At 52.3% G+C, this 21,865-nt stretch overlaps 1 protein-coding gene across 9 annotated transcripts in view; it reads right to left on the bottom strand.

The window, feature by feature from the left end:
- Positions 1-21,865, bottom strand: part of KIAA1671 (KIAA1671 ortholog) — a 246,788-nt gene that overhangs the window by 13,968 nt on the left and 210,955 nt on the right. For 8 of the 9 annotated variants that reach the window (XM_039462324.2, XM_039462325.2, XM_039462326.2 and 5 more), the window contains 4 exons: positions 10,869-10,987; positions 7,337-7,586; positions 3,688-3,862; positions 1,731-1,855 (listed from right to left, as the gene is read on the bottom strand). In XM_039462324.2, coding sequence (XP_039318258.2) covers positions 1,731-1,855; positions 3,688-3,862; positions 7,337-7,586; positions 10,869-10,987 — 669 coding nt within the window. Of the gene's footprint in view, positions 1-1,730; positions 1,856-3,687; positions 3,863-7,336; positions 7,587-10,868; positions 10,988-16,358; positions 16,997-21,865 lie in introns of those variants that run through there. The other variant, XM_039462330.2, reaches the window with a different exon arrangement.

The following is a 21,865-nucleotide window of genomic DNA, read 5'->3' as shown; positions in this document are numbered from 1 at the left end:
TCTAGGATCCCAGGGTCTGCCTCAGCCCTCAGTCGGTGCCTCCGTCTCACCGACACCCAGGGCCTGTGGCTCTGCCCCCACATTAGGCTACCTTGTAAGATCACTTGCTGTGTGGGGTGGGGAGGAGGGGGGAGGAGAAGGGAGGGGAGGGGAAGGGAGAGGGTGAGAAAACCTGCAAACTAGTGGCTGAAAGATGTTCACACTTCAAGGGCCTGTGAAATCAATGACAGAGGCGAGTGCTCACCCACCGTAACTGACTTTCTGGTCTCACAAGAAATGACAGAAAAGCAAAACCCCGTGTACTGAAGGACTAACAGCCATGGCGCTCCCGTAGGGGGACTGTGTGCAGCACAGGACACACAGAGCTGAGAGGTTCCACCAACAATCCAGGCTTGTTTGCCTTCATTTCTTCTTCAATAAAAGGGAGAGTAGAGCTACCTTTTGCAAGCTTGCTGGAGCATAAAGTGAGTTTGCAAGCACTGGTGTCCAGCACAGAAGGGGGGCAAAGGGGGCCTCTTTCCTCACCCAAATTCAGTGCCATTTGGTCCCAGGACTAGGAGAGAGTCTTGTGAGAGCTGGGGGTGGGGAGGAGGGAGGCAGCCGGCCCTCGCCTCAGCACTGCATAGTAAGGTGGCATTCTGTGCAATTGAGGGGACTCGGATGTGGTTCCAGCACTGGCTTCCTGTGTCATCTGCTTGGAAATGATCATTTGCATGCCTGCCTTCCCCAGCAGACCGGTTTCCTCAAGGGCTTCAGGAGGCTGGGTTTGCTCACTCCTGCTTCCCTGGTGTGAAGCTCAGCCCTGGTGAGTGTCAGAGTGCCTCAACTGGATGCTCAGCCCACTTCACAGATGAGCAAACCACGGCTTAGCTACGACACCAAACAGAGCAGCAGGTCTGGGGGCGGAGGAAAGACAGAAAGCAGAGATTCGGCCACACAGGGCCCCTGGTGAGACCCAAGTAAGTGAGCAGTATCGTCTACGGTACTGTACCAAGGCCAGTCTCCTAATTTTGCCAGTGTGCTGTGGTCACCTGAGATACTACCACGGGGGTGAAGCCGAGTGAAGGGCACGGAGAAACTCCCTGCGTTATTTTTGCAACTTCCTTTAAATCTTAAACTATTTCAAAAATGGAAGGAATGAAGGGAGGAGGAAGGAAGGAAGGAAAAAAGGTAGGATAAAAAAAGGAAGGAAGGAAGGAAAAGGGGAGGGAGGAGAGAAGGAAGAGAAAAGGAAGAATCAAGAGAGGGAGGGAGGAGAGAAGGAGGGAGAAAAGGAAAGAGGGAGGGAGGAGGAGCGAAAGGAAGGGAAGGAGGGAGGGAAAGGAAGGGGGAGGGAGGGAGGGAAAGGAAGGGGGAGGGAGGGAGGGAAAGGAAGGGGGGAGGGAGGGAGGGAGGGAAGGGGGGAGGGAGGGAGGGAAAGGAAGGGGGGAGGGAGGGAGGGAGGGAAAGGAAGGGGGAGGGAGGGAGGGAAAGGAAGGGGAGGGAGGGAGGGAAAGGAAGGGGGAGGGAGGGAGGGAAAGGAAGGGGGAGGGAGGGAGGGAAAGGAAGGGGAGGGAGGGAGGGAAAGGAAGGGGAGGGAGGGAGGGAAAAGAAGGGGGAGGGAGGGAGGGAAAGGAAGGGGGGAGGGAGGGAGGAGAGGGAGAAAGGGAAGGGAGGAAGGGGTCTGTTCTTCATGATGCTAAGGTTGAGGAGCATGCCCACCAAATGGCTCTTGGTGAGAGGTCTGGTACCTTCAGCACTGCCGGATCCATGCCTGGAAACGCGGGCATCCTCTGAGGATGGCTGACGGGGGTTCTCTCAGCCTTGGATGGCGTCTCCTCCTCATCTGAGTCTTCCTTCCTGGGTGATTTCTCTTCTGTTGCAAAGAAAAGGGCACTGAATGATTGGCAGCTGCCACGTATTGAGGTCTAAGTGCCAGATAATTTGCACACAGTATCTCACGCAATGCTCACATCAGACCTGCACAGAAGATACTACGGCCCATTTTACAGATAAGGACAATCCAGGTGCCTGCTTTCACGCCCTCTCTTCTCATAACTCTGCTTCTTGCCAGAAGATACTGATGACAGGCAGAGCAGGTTTTCTCTTGGTGGGGTGGGGGGGTGCAGGCAGACCCATCTCCTGGGCCCCTGGCTCATTCCAAGTCAGAGAAATAGAAGGAAATCTTTGGCAGAGGCGGGAAAGTAGATGCAAATGCTTTCAGCCAACAATGCACTGAGGTTATGCTCTGAGGAGAACATGGAGAGCTTCGTGTGTCTTGTGGAAAGGAGGCCCAAAGGTGGACCAGGAAAAGCCACTTTCCTTGACCCCGGCTCCCCTTTCTGGGACTTAACCCCAGCCCCGTGCTTAAGGCTGAGCTGATCACTCAAGCTTTTGAATGATGGGCTGTGGGTCCACTCTGCCAGGAGTGATATGGGAGGAACTTCTACCTCCCTGAGATCTGGATGCTGGCACGGACAGTGAGAACTGGAGGATGGTGTGGGATGGACAAGGCGAGACCTGGTGCTCTGGAGCCCCTGGGCCACCCAGGGACCTGAGGGATGCTCAGAAAACACAGACCCTGCCTTCTCCAGCCAGCCCCTGGCCAGCTCCTCAAGGCTGATGGGAGCCAGGGCTGCTGCTGCCGTGCTCCAGCTGGGGGTATCTGCGTGCTTTCATCCCTACTATGGTCTTCATTTGCTCCAGGTGGTTTAATGGAGCTTGGCTCAGAAAACCAAAACAGTGTGCAGAGAAGTCTCACCCAAGGCACTTAAACATTTCCTTTAATGACAGAAATGGGATGGGGCGGGAGGGAACTCTCCAAGCGTTTGTTTAAAGTATCTGGTCAGAAGCAATGCCTCTCACTCAGCTCAGAGCCTGGTCTGATATCCTAATGTTTACCATGGGCAAATCGCAAATGAACAAGGGCACCTACAAGATGTTCGTGAGGACTAAGGGCTGTGTCTGGATAGAGTGGGAAGGTCAGCTGCTCCCGTTTCCACTGCAAGAAGAAATTTTGTTTCTTCTTAAAAGTCTTTCCTGGCTCTCCATCTACAGATGAAATCTAATGTCTTAGCAAAGCATCCGGGATCTCCATGATCTGGCCGCCCCTGCCTACCTTTCCAGCATGATTCCTGTAATTCACAGCTTGAGCAACACTAAACTGCTTAGAGATGCTCTTGCCACACACCGAATGTTCTTTCCACACCTCTCTCCCTTTGATCTTGTGGATACTTCTGCCCGGAATAACATTCCCTAATTATTATCCATTCTTCAAAATTCAGCTCAGGTTTTATAAGGTATGCAGCCAAAGCAGTCCTCAGAGGAAAATGTATAGCCTTAAATGATACATTAGAAAACAGAAAAGACTGGTAATAAATGAACTGATCTTTCAACTCAGGGACCAGCAAGCAAACCTAATGGGAGTATGGGGTGAATTTAATAAAAATAAAAGCAGAAACAGTAAAACCTTAGTAAGTTGTGTCTCTGTCTCTTGTAACTCAAAGAGCCTCAATTAACATATTAATCTTCAAAACACTTTTGTACCTAGTTTCTGATAAGTTCTGCATAACAAGAAATCAGTTTCCTATGTAACTGTGTTCTAGTGATATACAGCCTTCCAAGTCAAGAACTTTTTCCTAGGGCTTAGTCTAAATCCTTCCTGCTGTTCAGTGAGCTATCTGAGGAGGCGGGAAGGCATGAGCATACCCGTTGAGTCTTTGAACATCCACATGTTGTCCGTCTCATCCTCCAAAGGCGATCTGCTCTCAGACTCACTGAATCGGCTGCGCCGGAGGGAGTGGGAGATGGGGGCCCGGCGGCGGCTTCTCTTGCTGAGCTGCACCCGGGTCTTGAGGGCACTTGAGTCGAGGACTGAGGTTTGCTTTAGGGGCAGCAGGGAGGAAGAGGAAAAAAAGCAAGGGAACCATCAATGGAGGGTACCACCCTGGCAGGGGTGGTGTACACAGCTTCACTGATAGATGAGAGGCTACTTAGTACCTAGGCCAGTGCTTCCACATTCTAATAGAAACCTAACACCCAAAGCCTAAATTTCCCCATAAGACATAACCCATAGGCTGACGACAAGAGCCAGGTGGAACAACGGGCCTTGAGTGCCCTAGTACAGTGCCTGCCTGGCTGCCAGGCACACAGTAGGCACATAATACTAACGCCTTTTCCCTCCCAGGGACATCCACCACACAAGCATGTAAGCTACACCAATGATCAGTACACAGCAGGAGCTCAATAAATGTTAGTTTATTGAATGAATACTGGATTCAACGTCTAACTAAATCCTTCTGTCAACCATATTCACACAGAGTCCCCAGGCTGAGAGGTTCTCCATGCTATTCCTCATTTATTCACATAATCTAGGGTGCAGGTGGGAAGGGAGGGGACAGCTCACTAAACATCAGACATCCGTTTACAGTCCTCCCTGAAGACTCACACTCTGAGCTGTGACAGGTTGGGGAGGCGGGTCGGTGAGGGCTACCAAGTCACTGCTGTCCCCAGTGAAAGGGTGCGGGGGGCAGGCCATCTGGGTGGGCCCCCATAAGGAGATGGGAAGTGCCTAGCTCAGAAGCCTCCTGGGAGAGAGCAGTGAAGTACTCAGAGCTCTGGATCAAACTCTTCTGAGTTTCCATCCTGGCTGTGTGACCTTGTGTCGGGTCTGACTTACAGACTTTGACTTAGTGATTTATGAACAAATGCACTTAACACAGATATTAAGTGAAGGAATGGGCTAGGGGTCTGGGCTTTCAAGCGCCAGATAAGAGAATCTGGCTGCCTTCAGCCAAATCCTATTCCGAGGTTTTTGCAAGAACCTCCCAGCCTTCCAAGCTGTGTGTCCTTCCCCTACAATTTCCCACTCCCTTGACTGAACTCCTACAACCTTGGGCAATGCGCTTCACTGCTCTGAGTTTAGGTGTCCCTGTTTATAAAAAGGTAATCAGAGCGTCGCCTTCCTACAGCGGCCGAGAACTCCCTGAGCTCAGGTGTGGAAAGCCCTTGCTTCAGACAGTGCCTGACCAACCAAGGCTCACAGCCAACAGCTCTTTCCGGCAGGCTTGCGTTCTTTTTTTTTTTTTTTTTTGTTTTGTTTTTTTTGTTTTGAGACGGAGTTTCACTCTTGGTACCCAGGCTGGAGTGCAATGGCGCGATCTCGGCTCACCGCAGTCTCTGCCTCCTGGGTTCAGGCAATTCTCCTGCCTCAGCCTCCTGAGTAGCTGGGATTACAGACACCCGCCACCATGCCCAGCTAATTATTTTTGTATTTTTAGTAGAGACAGGGTTTCACCTTGTTGACCAGGATGGTCTCGATCTCTTGACCTCGTGATCCACCCACCTCGGCCTCCCAAAGTGCTGGGGGGGGTGCATTACAGGCTTGAGCCACCACGTCCGGCCAGGCTCGCGTTCTTACATGAAATGTTGGTTTCTTCCGCTTAGGTTGACTTTGGAGAAATTCCATCACCCAAGGCCTTTTAAGTCAGTGATAACAGGCTAATTTCAATGGATCATTTCCCAAAGATGGTAAGTGACAAATGCCCCACTAGGGGTGGTGGAGGGAGCTGACATCTACACATCTACTTCCCAAACCAGCCACAGTGGCGTCTTGTGAGGGGACCCGCATGGTACCAGTGAAAAGATGGGGAGGGACGAAAATCGGAGAATACCTGCTGCACCTGAGGCGGGTGCTTCTCTAACCACTCAAGAGAGCCAGGTGGGCAGACTCTGAGAGAGCAGGACAGAGTCACTCTGACAGAGGGCTGGCTCAGAAGCGGAGACGGTGCCACCCCTGCATCCTCAGCCTGCTACGGAGACTGGATTCCTTAGCACCCACCACCCACTTCCCCATTCTGCTCCAAACCGTCCCCACGGGAGACCTAAATCTCGGTCTGCACCATACATAACCCTCAGCATCCCCACAGGAGACCCAGATTGTGGTGGGCACCACACATAAACCTCAGTATAATTTCAAAAAGTGTTCGGCCTATGCTTAGGGACACCACCAGCATTTAGAGTCACTCCATGGCCACTTCAACTTGCCAATTTGCAAAATGGGCAGACAGTTTTGCCTCCGGGGTCATTAGCAGGTGCCTGGGCCAGTGGTCAACACTCAGGGACTGTTGTGTATAACAGACATCGAGAAGGAACCACTTAGTATGCTCTAGAAGGAAAGTTAATGATTCAGTGACGAAAGGCACATAGCAAGGTCTTGATAAATGTCTGTTGAGTGAATAACTGAATACATCACTCAACGAAGTCCTGATGACACCCAGAGGGGTGGGCATGGCCATAGCCATGCTTATATAATGAGGATCCCCAATCAAGGCTGATCTGGTGTCTTTCTCTGTCTCTGCCCTGATCTAGGGGTGCCAGCAAGAGACCCTGGCCATACACTGAAGGTGAACCCCCTTTGAAGCCCTAGACCAAGCTGTTTTTCTAAAGCAGTGGTGTTCCTCCTCTGGGGAGATGTGGGTAGCCATGCCCAAGTGTGTAGCTAGGAGGCTCTACTGCCAGGAGAGAGGGTCCCTTCCAGGTTTCATGGATGTTCCATGCCCTGGAGAGTGAGCAGGCAGCGCTACTGTGAAGGGAGGAGAATAACACACCACCCCTGGGTTTCAAGGGTTGAAAAGGAAGCCCTGCCTGCCCCCTGGAGGTGGGACTCCCAGGAGAAAAGAGGGTAGGTTCTGGTGTGGAAGCTGCTAGAGCAGGAGGCTGTCTGAGCTGCTACGCGGGGGGGCAGCTGACATCCTGGCTGTGCTTGGGACCAGAAAGAGCCAAGTTTTAGGGGCTGTCCCCTGGGACCCTCATGAAAGCTACCCATGCCTGAGGGGGCTTTCTGTCCTGGAAGAGCCACAACAGAGACAGCCGGATCGCCTGGTACCAGGGACACCGTTCTACCAAGCAAGACCTCAGTGGGAACGTTCAGCAGAATCATTCCGAGCATACTCCAGCCTCTTCATGCTTGGAACTATAAACCTCAGGATGACGTCCCAGGGGTAAGTGGTCAGACTCCCTGCTTAGCTGGCAGGCGAGGGCTTAGATCAGTTTTAATGTGAACACACACAATCGTATCTGAGGCTGTGGAGCTGACGGTGCTGGTTACGAGTGAACAAGGAGGTCTTCAGAGAGGTGAAGACATTTGCCCCAAGACATACAGCAGGTGCATGGTAGGTCCAAGACATATGCACAAGTGATTCCCTTTCAAAGACAGTGTCCTCTGTACCCACTCCAAGGGTCCCTGCCATACAGATCCTACACCTGAAGCAGCAATGCACAGAGAGAGGCTGGAATTTCCGTTTAAGAAGAAATGACTATTTCCAATGCAGCCACGTGCTCCTGGCTACCGACTTACATCAATGAAAGAGAAGTCATCCACTCTCTTTGAAGGGCAGGCATCCGGCGGGGGCAGTCCCTCCATCCCGTCGGTGGATTCCAGGTCGGTGCTGGAGCGGTCCACGCTGGTGCTCCGCTGCTCCCTGGAGCCATCATACTGGTCCCCGGCCGAGGTGGGCTCCGTTTGGGAGGACAGAGAGGACAAGCGGCTGCTGGGGGGCTGTTTCCTTGTTGATGTGGCACTGCTATCTGGGGACTCAGTGGTCAAGCTGCAAAAAAGGGAATGAAGGGAGACATGGTTGTGGAGAATGTTTCAGAGAACAGGCTTTCAAGTGAAGGATGCCGCAGGTGGCATAGCTTGGAGTGTGCTTGACCCGGTAATGACAGACACAGCATCCCAGCAGAAGACCCTCTTTGGAAACAGCACAAGGTATGCCAGCGAGGTGCTGCTTAAGGTGCTGCCTGGAACACCTGGCCAGGCACAGAATGGGAGGAGTCAGTCCTGGGCCACTCCAGACCCTCTAACCCTGCGCTGTCCTGGATGGGAGCTGCTTACCGCAGCTGGCTGTTTGGTCCTTGCAATGGGACAAGTGACAGAGCTGAGATATGCCATGAGTATCTTACACGCTGTATTTCCAATGCTTTGAATGGAAAAAAGGATGTAAACTGCCTTGTTAATAAATTCTCATGTTAATTACATGTGAAAATGATAGGACTTTGGATCCACTGGTTTTGATAAAATACATTCCTGAAGATAATTTCACTTTTTAAAAATTCTTTTGGTGTAGCTAGCAGGACATTTTAAAAAATATATATGTCTTGCTTTACAGCTTACACTGTAATTCTTTTTTATTTAGAATTGCTACATAGTAATGATACATGATTCTGGGGTACAGAGCGTGTTTCGATACATGGATATACTGCATAAGAATCAAATCATCATGTTGTATTTCTGTTGGACAGTGCTGACGTAGGTCAAATTGTTATCAACAGTCACCCATGATGAGAAGGTGGTAGGATCCGCATTACTTCATTCATTCAATAAAAACATACTGAGCACTTCCTATGTGCCAGGCACTGTGCTAAAAAATGTGTCATTTAATCCTCTCCAACAGTCCTGTGAGGATTATCCTGTAACTGCCACAATCGTACGAGTTGGGATTGGTGACATGGTTTGGACTTGTGTTCCCATCTAAATCTCATGTCAAACTGGAGGAGGGGCCTGGTGGGGGGAGGTGACTGGATCATGGGGGTGGATGGTCCTCCTTGCTGTTCTTGTGATACTGAGATCTGATGGTTTAAAAGTGTGGGGCACTTTCCCCTTCTCTCTCTCCTGCTGCCATGTAAGACATGCCTGGCTTCCCCTTCACTTTCCACCATGATTAAGTATCCTGAGGCTTCCCCACCCCTGTGGATCTGGGAGCCAATTAAACCTTTTTTCCTCGATAAATTACCCAGTCACCAGCAGTTCTTTATAGCAGTGTGAAAACAGACTAATATCATTGGCCTCATGAGCTTAAATATTCACCTTGTTAAAGGTGAGGAAACTGAGGCACAGAGACGTAAATTAGCTTGCCCCAAGCAGCACAACTGGGATTAAGCCCAGGCAGTTCCACTCCTGTGTCCATGTCCCTGGCTCTCTCCTACTTCTGAACTCTCTTCCTATGATGATATAGTCAGGTATCCCTTGGGTCACTGGAACCACACAAGACAGAAAATTTACAAATAATTTAGGTCATTAACAACATGCTGCCCTGCTCCGCCCACGTATTAAAAAAGACCCCTAAGCCAAGAGCCTAGCAAAGCCTCCAGGTCATGGGAAACCCTTACCTTGAGAAAGGGCAGGTGGGCGCACCTGACAGGGGGACCGACTCTGGAAGACCACCCGGCTGCTCCCTTGAGCAGAACTGTCCGTAGGCGTGCTGGCGTTTGGCCATGCTTTCTGTCAGCTCTGGGATGATTTTATTACTAGCCATATAAAAGGTTGTACGGTGGATTGAGGCAAACCCACACGGGATGAGGGTAATACCACCGAGAGGCAGCAGGTGGCGCCACTGTTCAAAGCTGGGCGCGTCATGCTCCTGGGGTGGCCCAAGGAGGAGAAGCAGCAGTGCCTCTGCGGGACAGCAGGGGGCGCCCACCCACAGGGTGCGCCCAAGTCCAAGCTCTAGGTCGGTCCCACGGGTCCCAAGGTCAGAGCTGGGGAAGGGAGACCCCAAGAGAGAGAAGGGGCTCCTAGGGTCACACAGCGACACGTGCAAAAACAAGACCTGGCTTTCCAGACTCTCAGCCCAGTGCTCCTGCAGGAGCATTCTAGAGAAATTTACGTATGCTCGCAACTAAACACACATGTCACGGGTCAGTGGGAAAAACAGCTTTCCCAGGTACTGGAAAAACCCTTTGCTTTCCTTCGACTTTTTCTTATCTATTTTCAGTTCCATCAACCTCCACCCAGCTTTAATATCGGTGACTTTATCGTAATTTTTATCACCGTGGTAAAATACAATTTGCCAATGGTCACACGTGTTGTACAGCCATCGCCACTGTCATCTTAGACACTTCCATCAACCAAAAACGAAGCCTTCAGGTGCCTATGGACCGACCGGTCACTCCCCAGCTCCCCACCCCCAGCACCTGATCTGTTTTATGTCTCTATGAGATTTGCCTATCTTGGATATTTCATGTAGCATTATCTTTTTTTTTTTTTTTTTTTTTTTTTTTTTTGAGGCAGGGTCTCTCTCTGTCACACAGGCTGGAGTGAGTGAATTGGCATGATCTTGGCTCACTGCAGCCTCTGCCTCCCAGGTTCAAGCGATTCTCATGCTTCAACCTCCCAAGCAGCTGGGATCATAGGTACCCACCACCACACCCAGCTAATTTTTTTTTTTTTTTTTTGTATTTTTATTAGAGACAGGGTTTCACCATGTTGGTCAGACTGGTCTCAAACTCCTGGCCTCAACTGATCTGCCTGCTGGGGTTCTTGAAATGTTGGAACTACAGGCATGACCCACTGCACCTGACCCATAATCTTTTTTTTTTTTTTTTTTTTTTTGTGGAGACAAGAGTCTCGCTCTGTCGCCCAGGCTGGAGTACAGTGGCACAATCTTGGCTCACTACAACCTCCGCCCCCCAGGATCAAGCAATTCTCCTGCTTCAGCCTCCCAAATAGCTGGGATTACAGATGCATGCCGCCATGCTCAGCTAATTTTTTCTATTTTAGTAGAGATGGGGTTTCACTGTGTTGCCCAGGCTGGTCTTGAACCCCTGAGCTCAGGCAAACCACCTGCCTCGGCCTCCCAAAGTGCTGGGATTACAGGCGTGAGCCACCGCCCATCATCTTATTATTTTTTGTACTTCCTAAATAGCCCGGCCCACCATCTTTATTATTATTTTTTTGTACTTCCTAAATTTCTTTTTTAAAACAAGAATGGTTTCCTCTGATAATTACAGATCAGCGGTTTTAGCAACATGGAAATCAGGAGGCGGGTGGGCTGCAGCAACTCCAGCCCAGAAGCCCCCTGGCAGCCAGTATCCCGCCACACACGTCTCACCTCTCCCCGCTCTGGCGCTGCTCTGTCCAGGTCCCATACTGGCTGTCGGCTTCGTGCACGAGGGTATCAGTGTCCTTGGCTTCAGCGGGCCTCCGGGAGAAACACTGCTTCAGCTGGTCCTGCAAAGACAAGCCAGAGGTGAGATTTCTACCAGGAAACGTGCCCAGAACCCCCGCCCCGGCTGACACGCAAATCACAACGCATGTCCCCCAGCTCAAACCCATCCCTGCTCCCTGCTGCCCTCCTAGGTGGGGCCAGACATCTTGGCTGGGCACTAGGGTGATGAATCGTCCTGGTTTGTCCAAGATACCACAGGATTTGGGACCTTCAGGGCTAAAAGTGAGCACACTGGGATGGAGTGGTCACCCCATCTGGCACGGAGAGCCCTGCGGGGCATCTCCCGGCCCCTCCTCAATGGCCCTGTCTCCTCCGCACAGTACAGGCTAGCCACACTTCTCTCCACCTTCAGCGTTACCCAACTCATGGATCTGGCTAGGGCACCTCCATGCCCCTGCCTGGCCAGGCTCCTGCAGCCACGGTGTTTCCCACCCACATCACCAGACACAGCATCTGTGGGGCACCGAACCTGGGACAGGCATTGGGCTGAGCGCTGGACATGAGATCACCTGGCTGAACAACAGCCCCTCGACAATCCCATGGGTGGATCTTAGTACGATCCCCATCTTTAGAAGCATGAAATTACATGCCCCAAATCAAATCGCCAGTCAACAGCCAGTGAAGTGGAATTCAACACCCAGGTCCAAACCACTGCGCTTGAGGCCACATCAATCCTTCGGGCTGTTGCTGCCTAGTCTGTTGCTGGTCTCAGCCCTCGGCCTGGGTCCTCGGAGGGGGAAGGCAGAAAGCAAGGGTGCTGATGAGCACAGAACTGACCGCGGGGCCGAGCCGAGTGCCTGGCACACGGAGGACAGGCCATCCATCCCCATTAAACGACCGAACTGCCATCTTCCTTCATTTGTCTGCCTCGCAAATTAAAAGGCCATTCCCTGTGATGTGGCCACTGAAGTGGCTGCCATCGGGCTTGTGCTTTGCCGAGCGGGGAGAAGCTAGAGCACTCCTGTCCTGTCCTCGGACTGGCCGTCGGCACGCTGATGGTTTAGATGGCCTTGGCTGCCTGAGCTTTGAATGACGTGCTCAGTCACCGACTTTCTGTTTTGTTTTGAGACAGGGTCTTTACCCTGTCACCTAGGCTGGAGTGCAGTGGTGCAGTCATAGCTCACTGCAGCCTCAGCCTCCAGAGCCCAAGTGATCCTCCTGCCTGAGACTCCCAAGTAGCTGGGAGCAAAAGTGTACACTACCATGCCCAGCTATTTAAAAAAAAATTTTTTTTTTTTTTTTTTGGTAGAGATGGGGTCTTGCCACATTGCCCAAGATGGTCTTAAACTCCTGGGCTCAAGAAACCCTCCTGCCTCGGCCTCTCAAAGTGTTGCAATTACCGGCGTAAGCCACCATGGCTGGCCTCAGTTGCTGTCTTTTGGTGAGGAATTTGGAGATGGGGGTTAGGGTGTGCGACTGGCCCAGAAAGACCAACGGGGTTCATCTGTTCCATGGGAAGACAGGCGGCACACATTATCCTAGAATATGCTTCCGATCATCTCCTGCTCAAAAACCTTCCAGGGCTCCCGACTGTCCTCCTGCAGAAATCCAAGGTCCCTTACAAGCGAGCCTCCACATTTCCCGTCTGATCCCATCCGCCACCCTTGCTCCAGATAAACTCTCTGTCCCACTCTCTGGCTCACTGCATGCCGTATCCCACACAAGTCTCACACACTCCCGGCCTCTGCGGCTTTGCTTGTGCCTTCCCACCTTCCTATCCATCCTTCTTACCCAAAGCGATTGCAACCCACGGCATAGCCTCTCCCTAAACTTTTGTTTTTTTGTTTTTGAGATGGAGTCTCGCCGTCTCCCAGGCTGGAGTGCAGTGGCGCAATCTCGGCTCACTGCAACCTCCACCTCCCGAGTTCAAGCAATTTTTTTGCCTCAGCCTCCTGAGTAGCTGGGATTACAGGCACACACCACCATGCCTGGCTAATTTGTTTGCATTTTTAGTGGAGATGGGGTTTTGCCACATTGGCCAGGCTGGTTTCGAACTCCTGACCTCAGGCGATCTGCCCGCCTCACCCTTCCAAAGTGCTGGGATTACAGGCACGAGCCACCACTGTATACCCTGGATGACTAATCAGTTGTACCAGGCAGAATGTGACACGTAAGCTATTTAAGCAACAGATATTTACTGAGCACCTACATGTTAGGCACCGGGGAACTGGGCGTGGGAGGTCACAGGGTCACAGGACAGATGCAGGCTCCAGGATTCTGCAACTCATCAGATGTGCCCTTTAAGACTGGGATGTGCCCTTGTTTCTATCCCCTTCTGGGATCCTGCCTGGCACACGGTAGGTGCTTAGTTAGTGGAGGTGGGCTGACTGCTCCTCGGGGAGCCAGCCTCTCTCCTCAGGTTCTCTGGAACCACACGCAGAATGAGCAAGTGCCTGGGGAAAAGCCTGCTCTATGGCCTCCGGGTTCTCACTTCCCTCTCTGAGGTGCAGAGAAGTTATAAGAATTCAGCGAGAAGATAATGGTCACCCCACAGCATAGACGCAAACGTGACAGCTCCTAGAACAAGGCCCAGCACTCAGGAAATATCCCGTGAAGGGTCACCTTCTTCCCATTCCCTTTCTCTGGCCTTTTGGAGATGCTCATGTACCCCTGATGTCCGTGGGAACACTGCCAATGAGGTGTATACAAGGGCGGGAGTGCAGAATAAATCCCCCAGTCACCCCTGCTAAGTGGCTACAGCACAGACCGAACGACAGCCGCCGTCCACTCTGAATTCTTCCGTCTGCAGGAGCTCTTCTGTTTCCAGTCACAACCTAACACCTTGCTCATGGTACAATATTTAGGAATTACAGAAAGTGACAAAGAATACACGTTGAAAGAACTCATCACCCAGAGACTATGTCCCATCACAGTCCTGCCCAGAATTTTCTCAGGGTCCAGTCACCGACACCATCGTACTGGCGACGAAAATTTCCCTTTTCGGAGACAGCATTTTCCAACTCACAGTCCCCAAGAGCTGCCTTTCGGCCACTGAGGATTTTCCTTGCCACTATAATCAATCATATGACGAACATCCCTGAGGCTAAATCAACTCATCTCTGCGATGATTCCCGTAAGAGAAACTCGTAGGTACAGAGTCACCAGGCCCAACGGCTTTGGGATCCAGGTGAGAAGCCAGCTGTGGAAGAGGCTGCCTGACCTCCAAGCCCACGGGCAGCACCGGGGACAGCTGTTAGCGCGCTGTAGGGACGCTGGGGGCAAGTGTTATCTGTTCGCCTTGCAAGGTCATCTGACTGACTCAGAGGCACAGCACCCCTGATGGGATTCTCCCCAGGACGCGGGGCTGGAAGTGGTCATCCCAGCCCGCTCCCAGCTGCTTACTGCTTCCAAAGATGTGACGGAACTGGCTATTCCCGAACTGAATCCCCTCCGGAGGTCAGACGCTGGAGACTTAGGGGTTGTTGCCGGTGGAGGACAAGACGTTGTCCGAAGCAGCTTGTTTTCCCGAGGCTGCAGGGGGGATGCTGGGCTTGTGCCTGGGTGTGCTAAGCTCAGTGGGTGGCAGGGGAGTGACAGCTTGGGGACAGCTTACAGCTAGGGTGGGGACAGCGGGGCAGGGCTTGCTGTCTCTGCTCTGCCCAGCTGTGTGGCCTGGCCAAGTGACTCGACCCATCCAACCTTCAGTTTTCACACTGGAAAAACAAGGACTGCTCTGAGTCAGCAGGAGGTAATCCCTGGAAAGTGTTAAGCTCAGTGCCTGGCACATAAGCAGGTGCCCAGGAGAAGGGAGGTATCATGATTGGGGCAATTTTCAGGCCCTCTTTCGAGTCAGGCAGGGGAATGGAGCTTTGGCAAAGAGTTCTTAAAATTCCCGAGAGATGGGGATCCCCCCCACCTCGGTGCTGAGTGATGGAAGAAGGGATTTGCAGGGGCCTCTGGAAACCAAAAGGTCAGGTCCATTGCTGAGGGGGAAGTCAGGGTGGAGGCAGGGGGGCTGTTTCCAGAACTCTTGTGGGTGGTCCTGTGGATAAATGGTGTCCAACCAAAACATGGTGGCTTCCCTTTATACTCCCATCTGTGTCTTCCCCACAGAGGTTTGGGATTCAGGCTCAGGGACCTGAACTCTCCAACAGGCAGGGATGGATGGGTTTTCTTCCTCCACTGCCTAATGCTAGTCTGAGGGTTTCTGAGGGCCGCGTCCCCGCCTCCGCTCTCGCCTCACTGCCATACTGCATCGATCCTCAGTCCTTCAAACTCTCCTTCTGGAACATTCCATATGGCTACGGACGGCTCTCCGTTCGCCCCCCGTGGCAGCTTCCAAGGGGGCTCCCCTGGCATCCCTCGCCCTGGATGTCTTCTCATTCTGCTTTCCAAAACTGCAAGGGTCCCTGCTCAAAGCCCTTCCGCAGCTCCTCGTGTCCCTCGGGTAAAGGTCAGGGTCACGGTTAGGGTTAGGGTTAGGGTCAGGGTTAGGGTGAGGGTTAAGGTCAGGGTTAGGGTGAGGGTTAGGGTTAGGGTCAGGGTTAGGGTGAGGGTTAAGGTCAGGGTTAGGGTGAGGGTTAAGGTCAGGGTTAGGGTGAGGGTTAAGGTCAGGGTTAGGGTTAGGGTTAGGGTCAGGGTTAGGGTGAGGGTTAAGGTCAGGGTTAGGGTGAGGGTTAAGGTCAGGGTTAGGGTTAGGGTTAGGGTCAGGGTTAGGGTGAGGGTTAAGGTCAGGGTTAGGGTTAGGGTTAGGGTTAGGGTCAGGGTTAGGGTGAGGGTTAAGGTCAGGGTTAGGGTGAGGGTTAAGGTCAGGGTTAGGGTGAGGGTTAGGGTCAGGGTTAGGGTGAGGGTTAAGGTCAGGGTTAGGGTTAGGGTGAGGGTTAAGGTCAGGGTCAGGGCCTGTGGGACCTGCAGGGGTGCAGGGCCTGATGGGCTCTGCAGCTCCCTCTGGTCCCCCTCCTTACACCCCCCAGCCCCTCCCACTGACTCCTCCAGTCCCACTTCCTCCCCTCACAGTCCCCTCTCTCACCTCCAGACCCAGTGGAGCAGCCACCACCTCTGAGTTATCATTCAGATTTCAACTTTGATGGCTCTTTTTCCAGGAAGCCTTCCCTAAATTCTCCCACCATCCTCCCCCGAAAGGCTGGCTCAGAAGACCCCAGGCTCCCATCGTCCCCCAGACCTCAGGTCTCCATATCTATGCCATCTAATAGAGTAGCCACTAGCCACTTACGGCTATTTAAATTTAATTTATATTAATTGACATTAAATAAGACTAAGAATTCAGTTCCCCTGTGGCATTAGCCATATTTCAAGGGCTCCACAGCCACCCACCATATTGAACAGCATGGAGAATACATTCCTATCACTGTAGAAAGCTCTAGTGAACAGCACTGCTATAGAAGTTTCCACAATATCATAATTATCATTTACCAGTTTCTCAGCAGGCTTCCCTGGACAAGCACTGTTTCTGGAGCCAGAATCCCTGGACTTGAAACCAGGGACCACCATACAGTTGCCACATGACCCTGGACAAGCTACTTCTCCGTGTCTCAATGTTTCGGTGACTAAAACTGCATTCTCTATTCTTTAACACAGACGCTCACGTTCGGAGTCACGCAGGGAGTAGGGTTATCTAAGGGAATTCACCTTGTAAATGCAGTTTAAGAAGGCAAGCTGTTAATCAGCACTTTCTCTAGTGACTATCCTTGTAACCCTGTGTGCGTTCCAAGTTAGTCACGCCTCATCATTCTACCAGACCTTGACAGGACTTGAGCTTAGCTCCCAGAGCTACGAGGCCTCAAGATCAACCACACACACACACACACACACACACACTAAGGCCTGCAACTCACTTTCTTTTTTTTTTTTAGACGAACTTTTGCTCATGTCAGTCACCCAGCCTGGAATACTGTGGCACCCTCGTGGCTCACTGCAACTTCTGCCTCCCGGGTTCAAGCGATTCTCCTGCCTCAGCCTCTCGAGTAGCAGGGATTATAGGCGCCCACCACCAAATCCAGCTCATTTTTTTTTTGGCATTTTTAGTAGAGACAGGGTTTCACTGTGTAGGCCAGGCTGGTCTCGAACTCCTGACCTCAAGTGATCCACCCGCCTCGGCCTCCCAAGTGCTCGGATTACAGGTGTGAGCCACCGCGCCCAGCCCTGCAACTTACTTTCTAAAAGTTGGATAGTTTTATTCGCTTTAAGACAGGAGGTTCTTCCACCTCATTTGGCTTCACAGGCTGCTGTAGAAAAGTCCCTTAGAGACTGTGGGCAGGTGGATAAGCTACAAGATACTCTGAAAATACACATGATGAATTCAAAGCCAGCAAGAGAGCTCTGTCTGAATTGGTCTCATTTATCCAAGTCTCCATCCCTCCCTCAGTTCGATCATATGTCACACGAGGTTGACTGAATCCTGTTATGTAGACCTGGAAGGGCCCTCTGAGTCCATTTAGTCGGCCCTTCCTTTTCAGATGAGGAAACGGAGGCCCAGAAACAGGAACAGCTATGGGCTGTTAGTTCTGGTGGGTGGGAAGTGGGGCTGGGGAGACTGGAACCCACGCTCTGGGCTCCTTTCCCAGTGCTCCTGCCTGCCCCCAACATTCTGTCTGCCCCACCTTTTCTATGATGCGTCAGGAGGCTCTAAGAAGGAGAGGTAGGTTTCCATGCTCTGAAAAAACCTCAGGAACTTGAGGCAGGTTTATAAAACACTTGCTTGGGCCGGGCGCGGTGGCTCAAGCCTGTAATCCCAGCACTTTGGGAGGCCAAGGCGGGTGGATCACGAGGTCAAGAGATCGAGACCATCCTGGTCAACAGGGTGAAACCCCGTCTCTACTAAAAATACAAACATTTAGCAGGACATGGTGGTTCGTGCCTGTAATCCCAGCTACTCGGGAGGCTGAGGCAGGAGAATTGCCTGAACCCAGGAGGCGGAGGTTGCGGTGAGCCGAGATCGCACCATTGCACTCCAGCCTGGGTAAGGAGTGAAACTCCGTCTCAAAAAAAACAAAAAAACAAAACAAAAAAAAACACTTGCTTGGACTAGTCTGCCAAGCCCTGAAGCCACTGCAGGGTGAAAACTCTGGGCCCTTGTCCTGCAGGCAAAGACGAGTGCCTCAGTGGACAGCTTTGGGAAGGCCAGGCTAACACGCACCTCCTAAAGGCTATATATTAAAACAGCCCACAACATATGTCCCCAGATTTAAAATGTGCATATCCTTAACTCATTGAGTTCCAGAAATTTACCTTGAGGAAACCATCCAAGACCGTTGCCAAGGTCTATGAACACGGGCACCTCCCTGCAGGATTAGCTATGACGGCAAAATACTACAGGCAAGCTCAATGTCCAGAAATGCAGGGAAGGGTGAAACACAATATCCATGCAACGGCAAATACAGTCAAGGAAAATAATGTTCAGAAATACTATTTACTGCCACAGAAAGATGTTTGCCATCAACTAGAAAATGTAAAAAAAAAAAAAAAAAAAAAAAAAAAATTTGCAGTGGGGGACAGGGTCTCACTCTGTCGCCCAGACTAGAGTGCAGTGGCACCATCACAGCTCACTGCAGCCTCAACTTCCCAGACTTCAGCGATCCTCCCACCTTAGCCTCCTGAGGAGCTGGGACTACAGGCACATGTCACCATGCCTGGCTAATTTTTCTGTTTTTTTTGTAGATGTGAGGTTTCACCATGTTGCTCAGGCTGGTCCTGAATTCCTGGGCTCCAGTGATCTGCCTACCTCTGCCTCCCAAAGGGCTGGTATTATAGGCCTGAGCCACCATGCCAGGCCAAAAAATATTTTATTTTTTTTTAAGGTAACAAAACCATATGTGTGTTGTGACACCAGTTTTGTGAAAACAAACACATAAAATGGGAGTGTATGTACACATCATGAATTAAGTACAAATCAGAAACAGTCTCTTAGTCAATCTACATCAGAGTGTAGCAAACTGTTTGCATAAAGGGCCAGGCAATAAATATTCTGGCCTTTGTGGGTCATGATGGTCTGTGTTCCAGTTACTTGATCCTGCTAATGTTAATGCAAAGGCAGCACAGACTAACAGCTAAATGAGTGTGCACTGTGTCCCAATAAAACTTTATTTACAAAAGCAGCAGCTGGCTAGATGTTGCTTTCAGGCAGTAGTCTGCTGATCCCTGATCGATAGGGGCTGTTTCATTCATCACAGTACCCCAGCACTTACAACGACACCTCACTTCTGTGAGGTGGAATACCGATTTGCTGGAGGAATGTGTTTCTGAGAACAGTATTTTGGCAGTGAGTAGCCATGAGCTTCTTAAATAGAAAAGGTGATATAGTGACACAGGAGATGGAAAAAAGGGAAAAGATGACACCTGCATGTATTTTGGGGCGTTTGACACATCCGCCTAAGAAAGAACCCTGAGTCAGGGCCGTGCTCGGCGGCCCACAGCTGACAGAGCAGTTTTGAGAGATTCCAGAAGTGTGTCCCGATCCCCTCTGCAATTCTATACCCCCAGCTGTGCAGGGAGCGCTGTGGTCATGGGGCCCGGGCCAGCATGGGAGACATGTGCTCTGTCTCAGTGCCCCCGTGGGCCCAGGGGGGCTTCTCATCCTGTGTCCAGGCCAGACCAGCACCATGGCCAAGCAGTAACAGCAACGACAATAGCAAGGGCTGACACTCCTGAGCGCTGACGATGTGCCAATCATTATGCCAGGGAAAGCTCCCAAGAAGCCTATGAAGTAGGAACCGCGACGAACCCATTTTACAGAGGGGGAGACTGAGGCCCAGAGAGTCGATCTGGCATGCCCAAGGTCACGTGGTTTGAAAGGGGTGGAGCTGGGACTTGAACCTCAGTTTGCCTGGCACCCAAGCTTGTGCTCTGCAAAGGCAGCACATTCTCCTAGCTCTGGTTTGTCACTGAGGGCTTTCCTGGGTCCTCAATGACATTTTACTGAGGGGAAAACTGAGGACCAGGCAATGGGAAACACGCCCAGCCAGACCTGAAACCCAGCGTCCTGACTCCCTGGCCAGTGCTCTGGTCACCACAGTCCATCCCTAAGTGCATCCACGGACAGACAGGGTCGCAGTGGGTCTGAGCAGAGGAGAAGGGGAGGGGCTGGAGGCCAAGGAAGGGCCAAGTCCCCCACGTGTCTCACATCCACCCTGCACCCACCGCCGCCAGGACCATCTCTCAGAAGGCCGGGCACGGCCTCAGCACACACGCTCCCACCCCTCCAGCGGCTTCCTTCCCAGCACTCTGAAGATACAGCCGGGGTCCCCACTTGACCAGCACTCGCTTCTGGTGTCCTCACCCCCTCTGATCCGGCCACGTGACCCTCACACCCACACAGGCCCCATCGTGCCACGGGCGCCTGTCTGAGCTGTTGGCTCGGCCTAGGATGCCACTTTCGCTGGCCCAGGCCCATTCATCCTTCAGAGGGCACACTGATGTCAGCTCCTCCGAGGGGCTTTCCTGACCCCCGACGGTCTACACGGCAGTACTCCCCTTCAGAGCCCTGGCCTCAGCCGGTGGGACTGAAATCACTTGTATGACTCGCTGAATGTGTGTCCCTCCCAGCACATGCGGTCTCTGAGGGGGTCACTGAGTTTTGTCACAATTCTCAGTGCTTAGTTACAGCACCTGGCACGTAGTGAGTGCTCAATAAACAGGAAGGCAGGAAGGGAGGAGGGGAGGAGGGAAGGAAGAAGGAAAAGGGAAGTTAGGACGGGAGGAATAGAAGAAGGAGATCGGAGAGGAAGGGAGGAGAAAGAAGGGAAGGAGAGGGGAAGGATGGGGGTCCGACTGGAAGGGACTGGACGCGGTACGAGGCCAGGCAGAGTCCTCAGGACCCTCTCCCAAAGCTGCCAGCAGAAACCTGCACAGCACCCCCTCCCATGGACTTTGGCCCCAACTAGGAGACAAGTCTGGATGTATGATGGGCTTCTGGGCAGGCCACTGTGTCCCTGCCGGGGACACAGCACACGCCAAGTCTTGCCCAGCTCAATGCCAAGGGAGGAATGGCACTTCTCAGGGAAAGCTGTGGGACAGCAGCCACCGACCCCCGGCCCCTTCACCACTCAGTGGGGCACGAAGGCCCTGAGGTCATTCCTGGGGTTTGTGCAAGCCTGGCATAGAGGAGGGAGGGGAGAAGAGAGGGCGACGGAGACAGGCAGGCAAACGAAAGCAGAGAGGGAAGCAGCAAGGGCAGGGATGCGGAGTGGGAACCAACAAGAGCGAGCCCAGACCGACAAGCACGGAAGTGGGCGCGGAGGGAGACACGGGGAAAAGCAACAGGGAGCTGGGGCAGGGCACGTGAGCCGCCGCCTCCGAACGAGGGGGCGGGATGGGCCCCCCGGGCTGCGGCTCTGTAGCTCCACCCGCCGGGCACACCTGTGTGCACGTGGCTGAGCTGGGCCTCCTAACCCGCTGTCAGGAGCACAGGTGCCATCCTCAGCTCTGGCTCCACTCCCTAGATGACCTCAAGCAAGGCTCTGCCCTTCTCTGTGCCTCAGTTTACTCTCTTGGTGAGTCGGTGGTCTGGGACTGGAGGTCTCAGTGGCTCTCTGCAGTTTGATGGCTCATCTCTGACTGCTGGCTGATGTCCAGTGTCCACAAAACCTGCCGCGTGGACTGCTGGCATAAAGGACCCGGCTCATTCCCCTTTAAATGAGCATGTACTCAGGTCGTCCACACTGTTGGTGGTGCACTCACCCAACTAATGACGAAATAATGGGGCTCACTCCTCGGGGCTTGAATGAAACCAGTTATTATACATATTCTGTAGATATGCTAACAGCCTCTGCTGATGAGCAACCTAAATCACCAACTTTTAGGCTGCAGATGTGAAATTAACCTATCCCGCTGCTCTGACACGTTGGAGGTACACTGGGTTAGCAGTTCTGAGCTAGGGCTCTATGACCGAGCAGACTGGGGCAAATCCAGGCCTACCACTTGCT

The sequence above is a fragment of the Saimiri boliviensis genome, chromosome 21 (assembly GCF_048565385.1).
Source record: "Saimiri boliviensis isolate mSaiBol1 chromosome 21, mSaiBol1.pri, whole genome shotgun sequence".
In the NCBI taxonomy this organism is placed as follows: domain Eukaryota; kingdom Metazoa; phylum Chordata; class Mammalia; order Primates; family Cebidae; genus Saimiri; species Saimiri boliviensis.
Note: the sequence above shows the minus strand (reverse complement) of the source record. Positions and strands in the feature narration are given on the sequence as shown.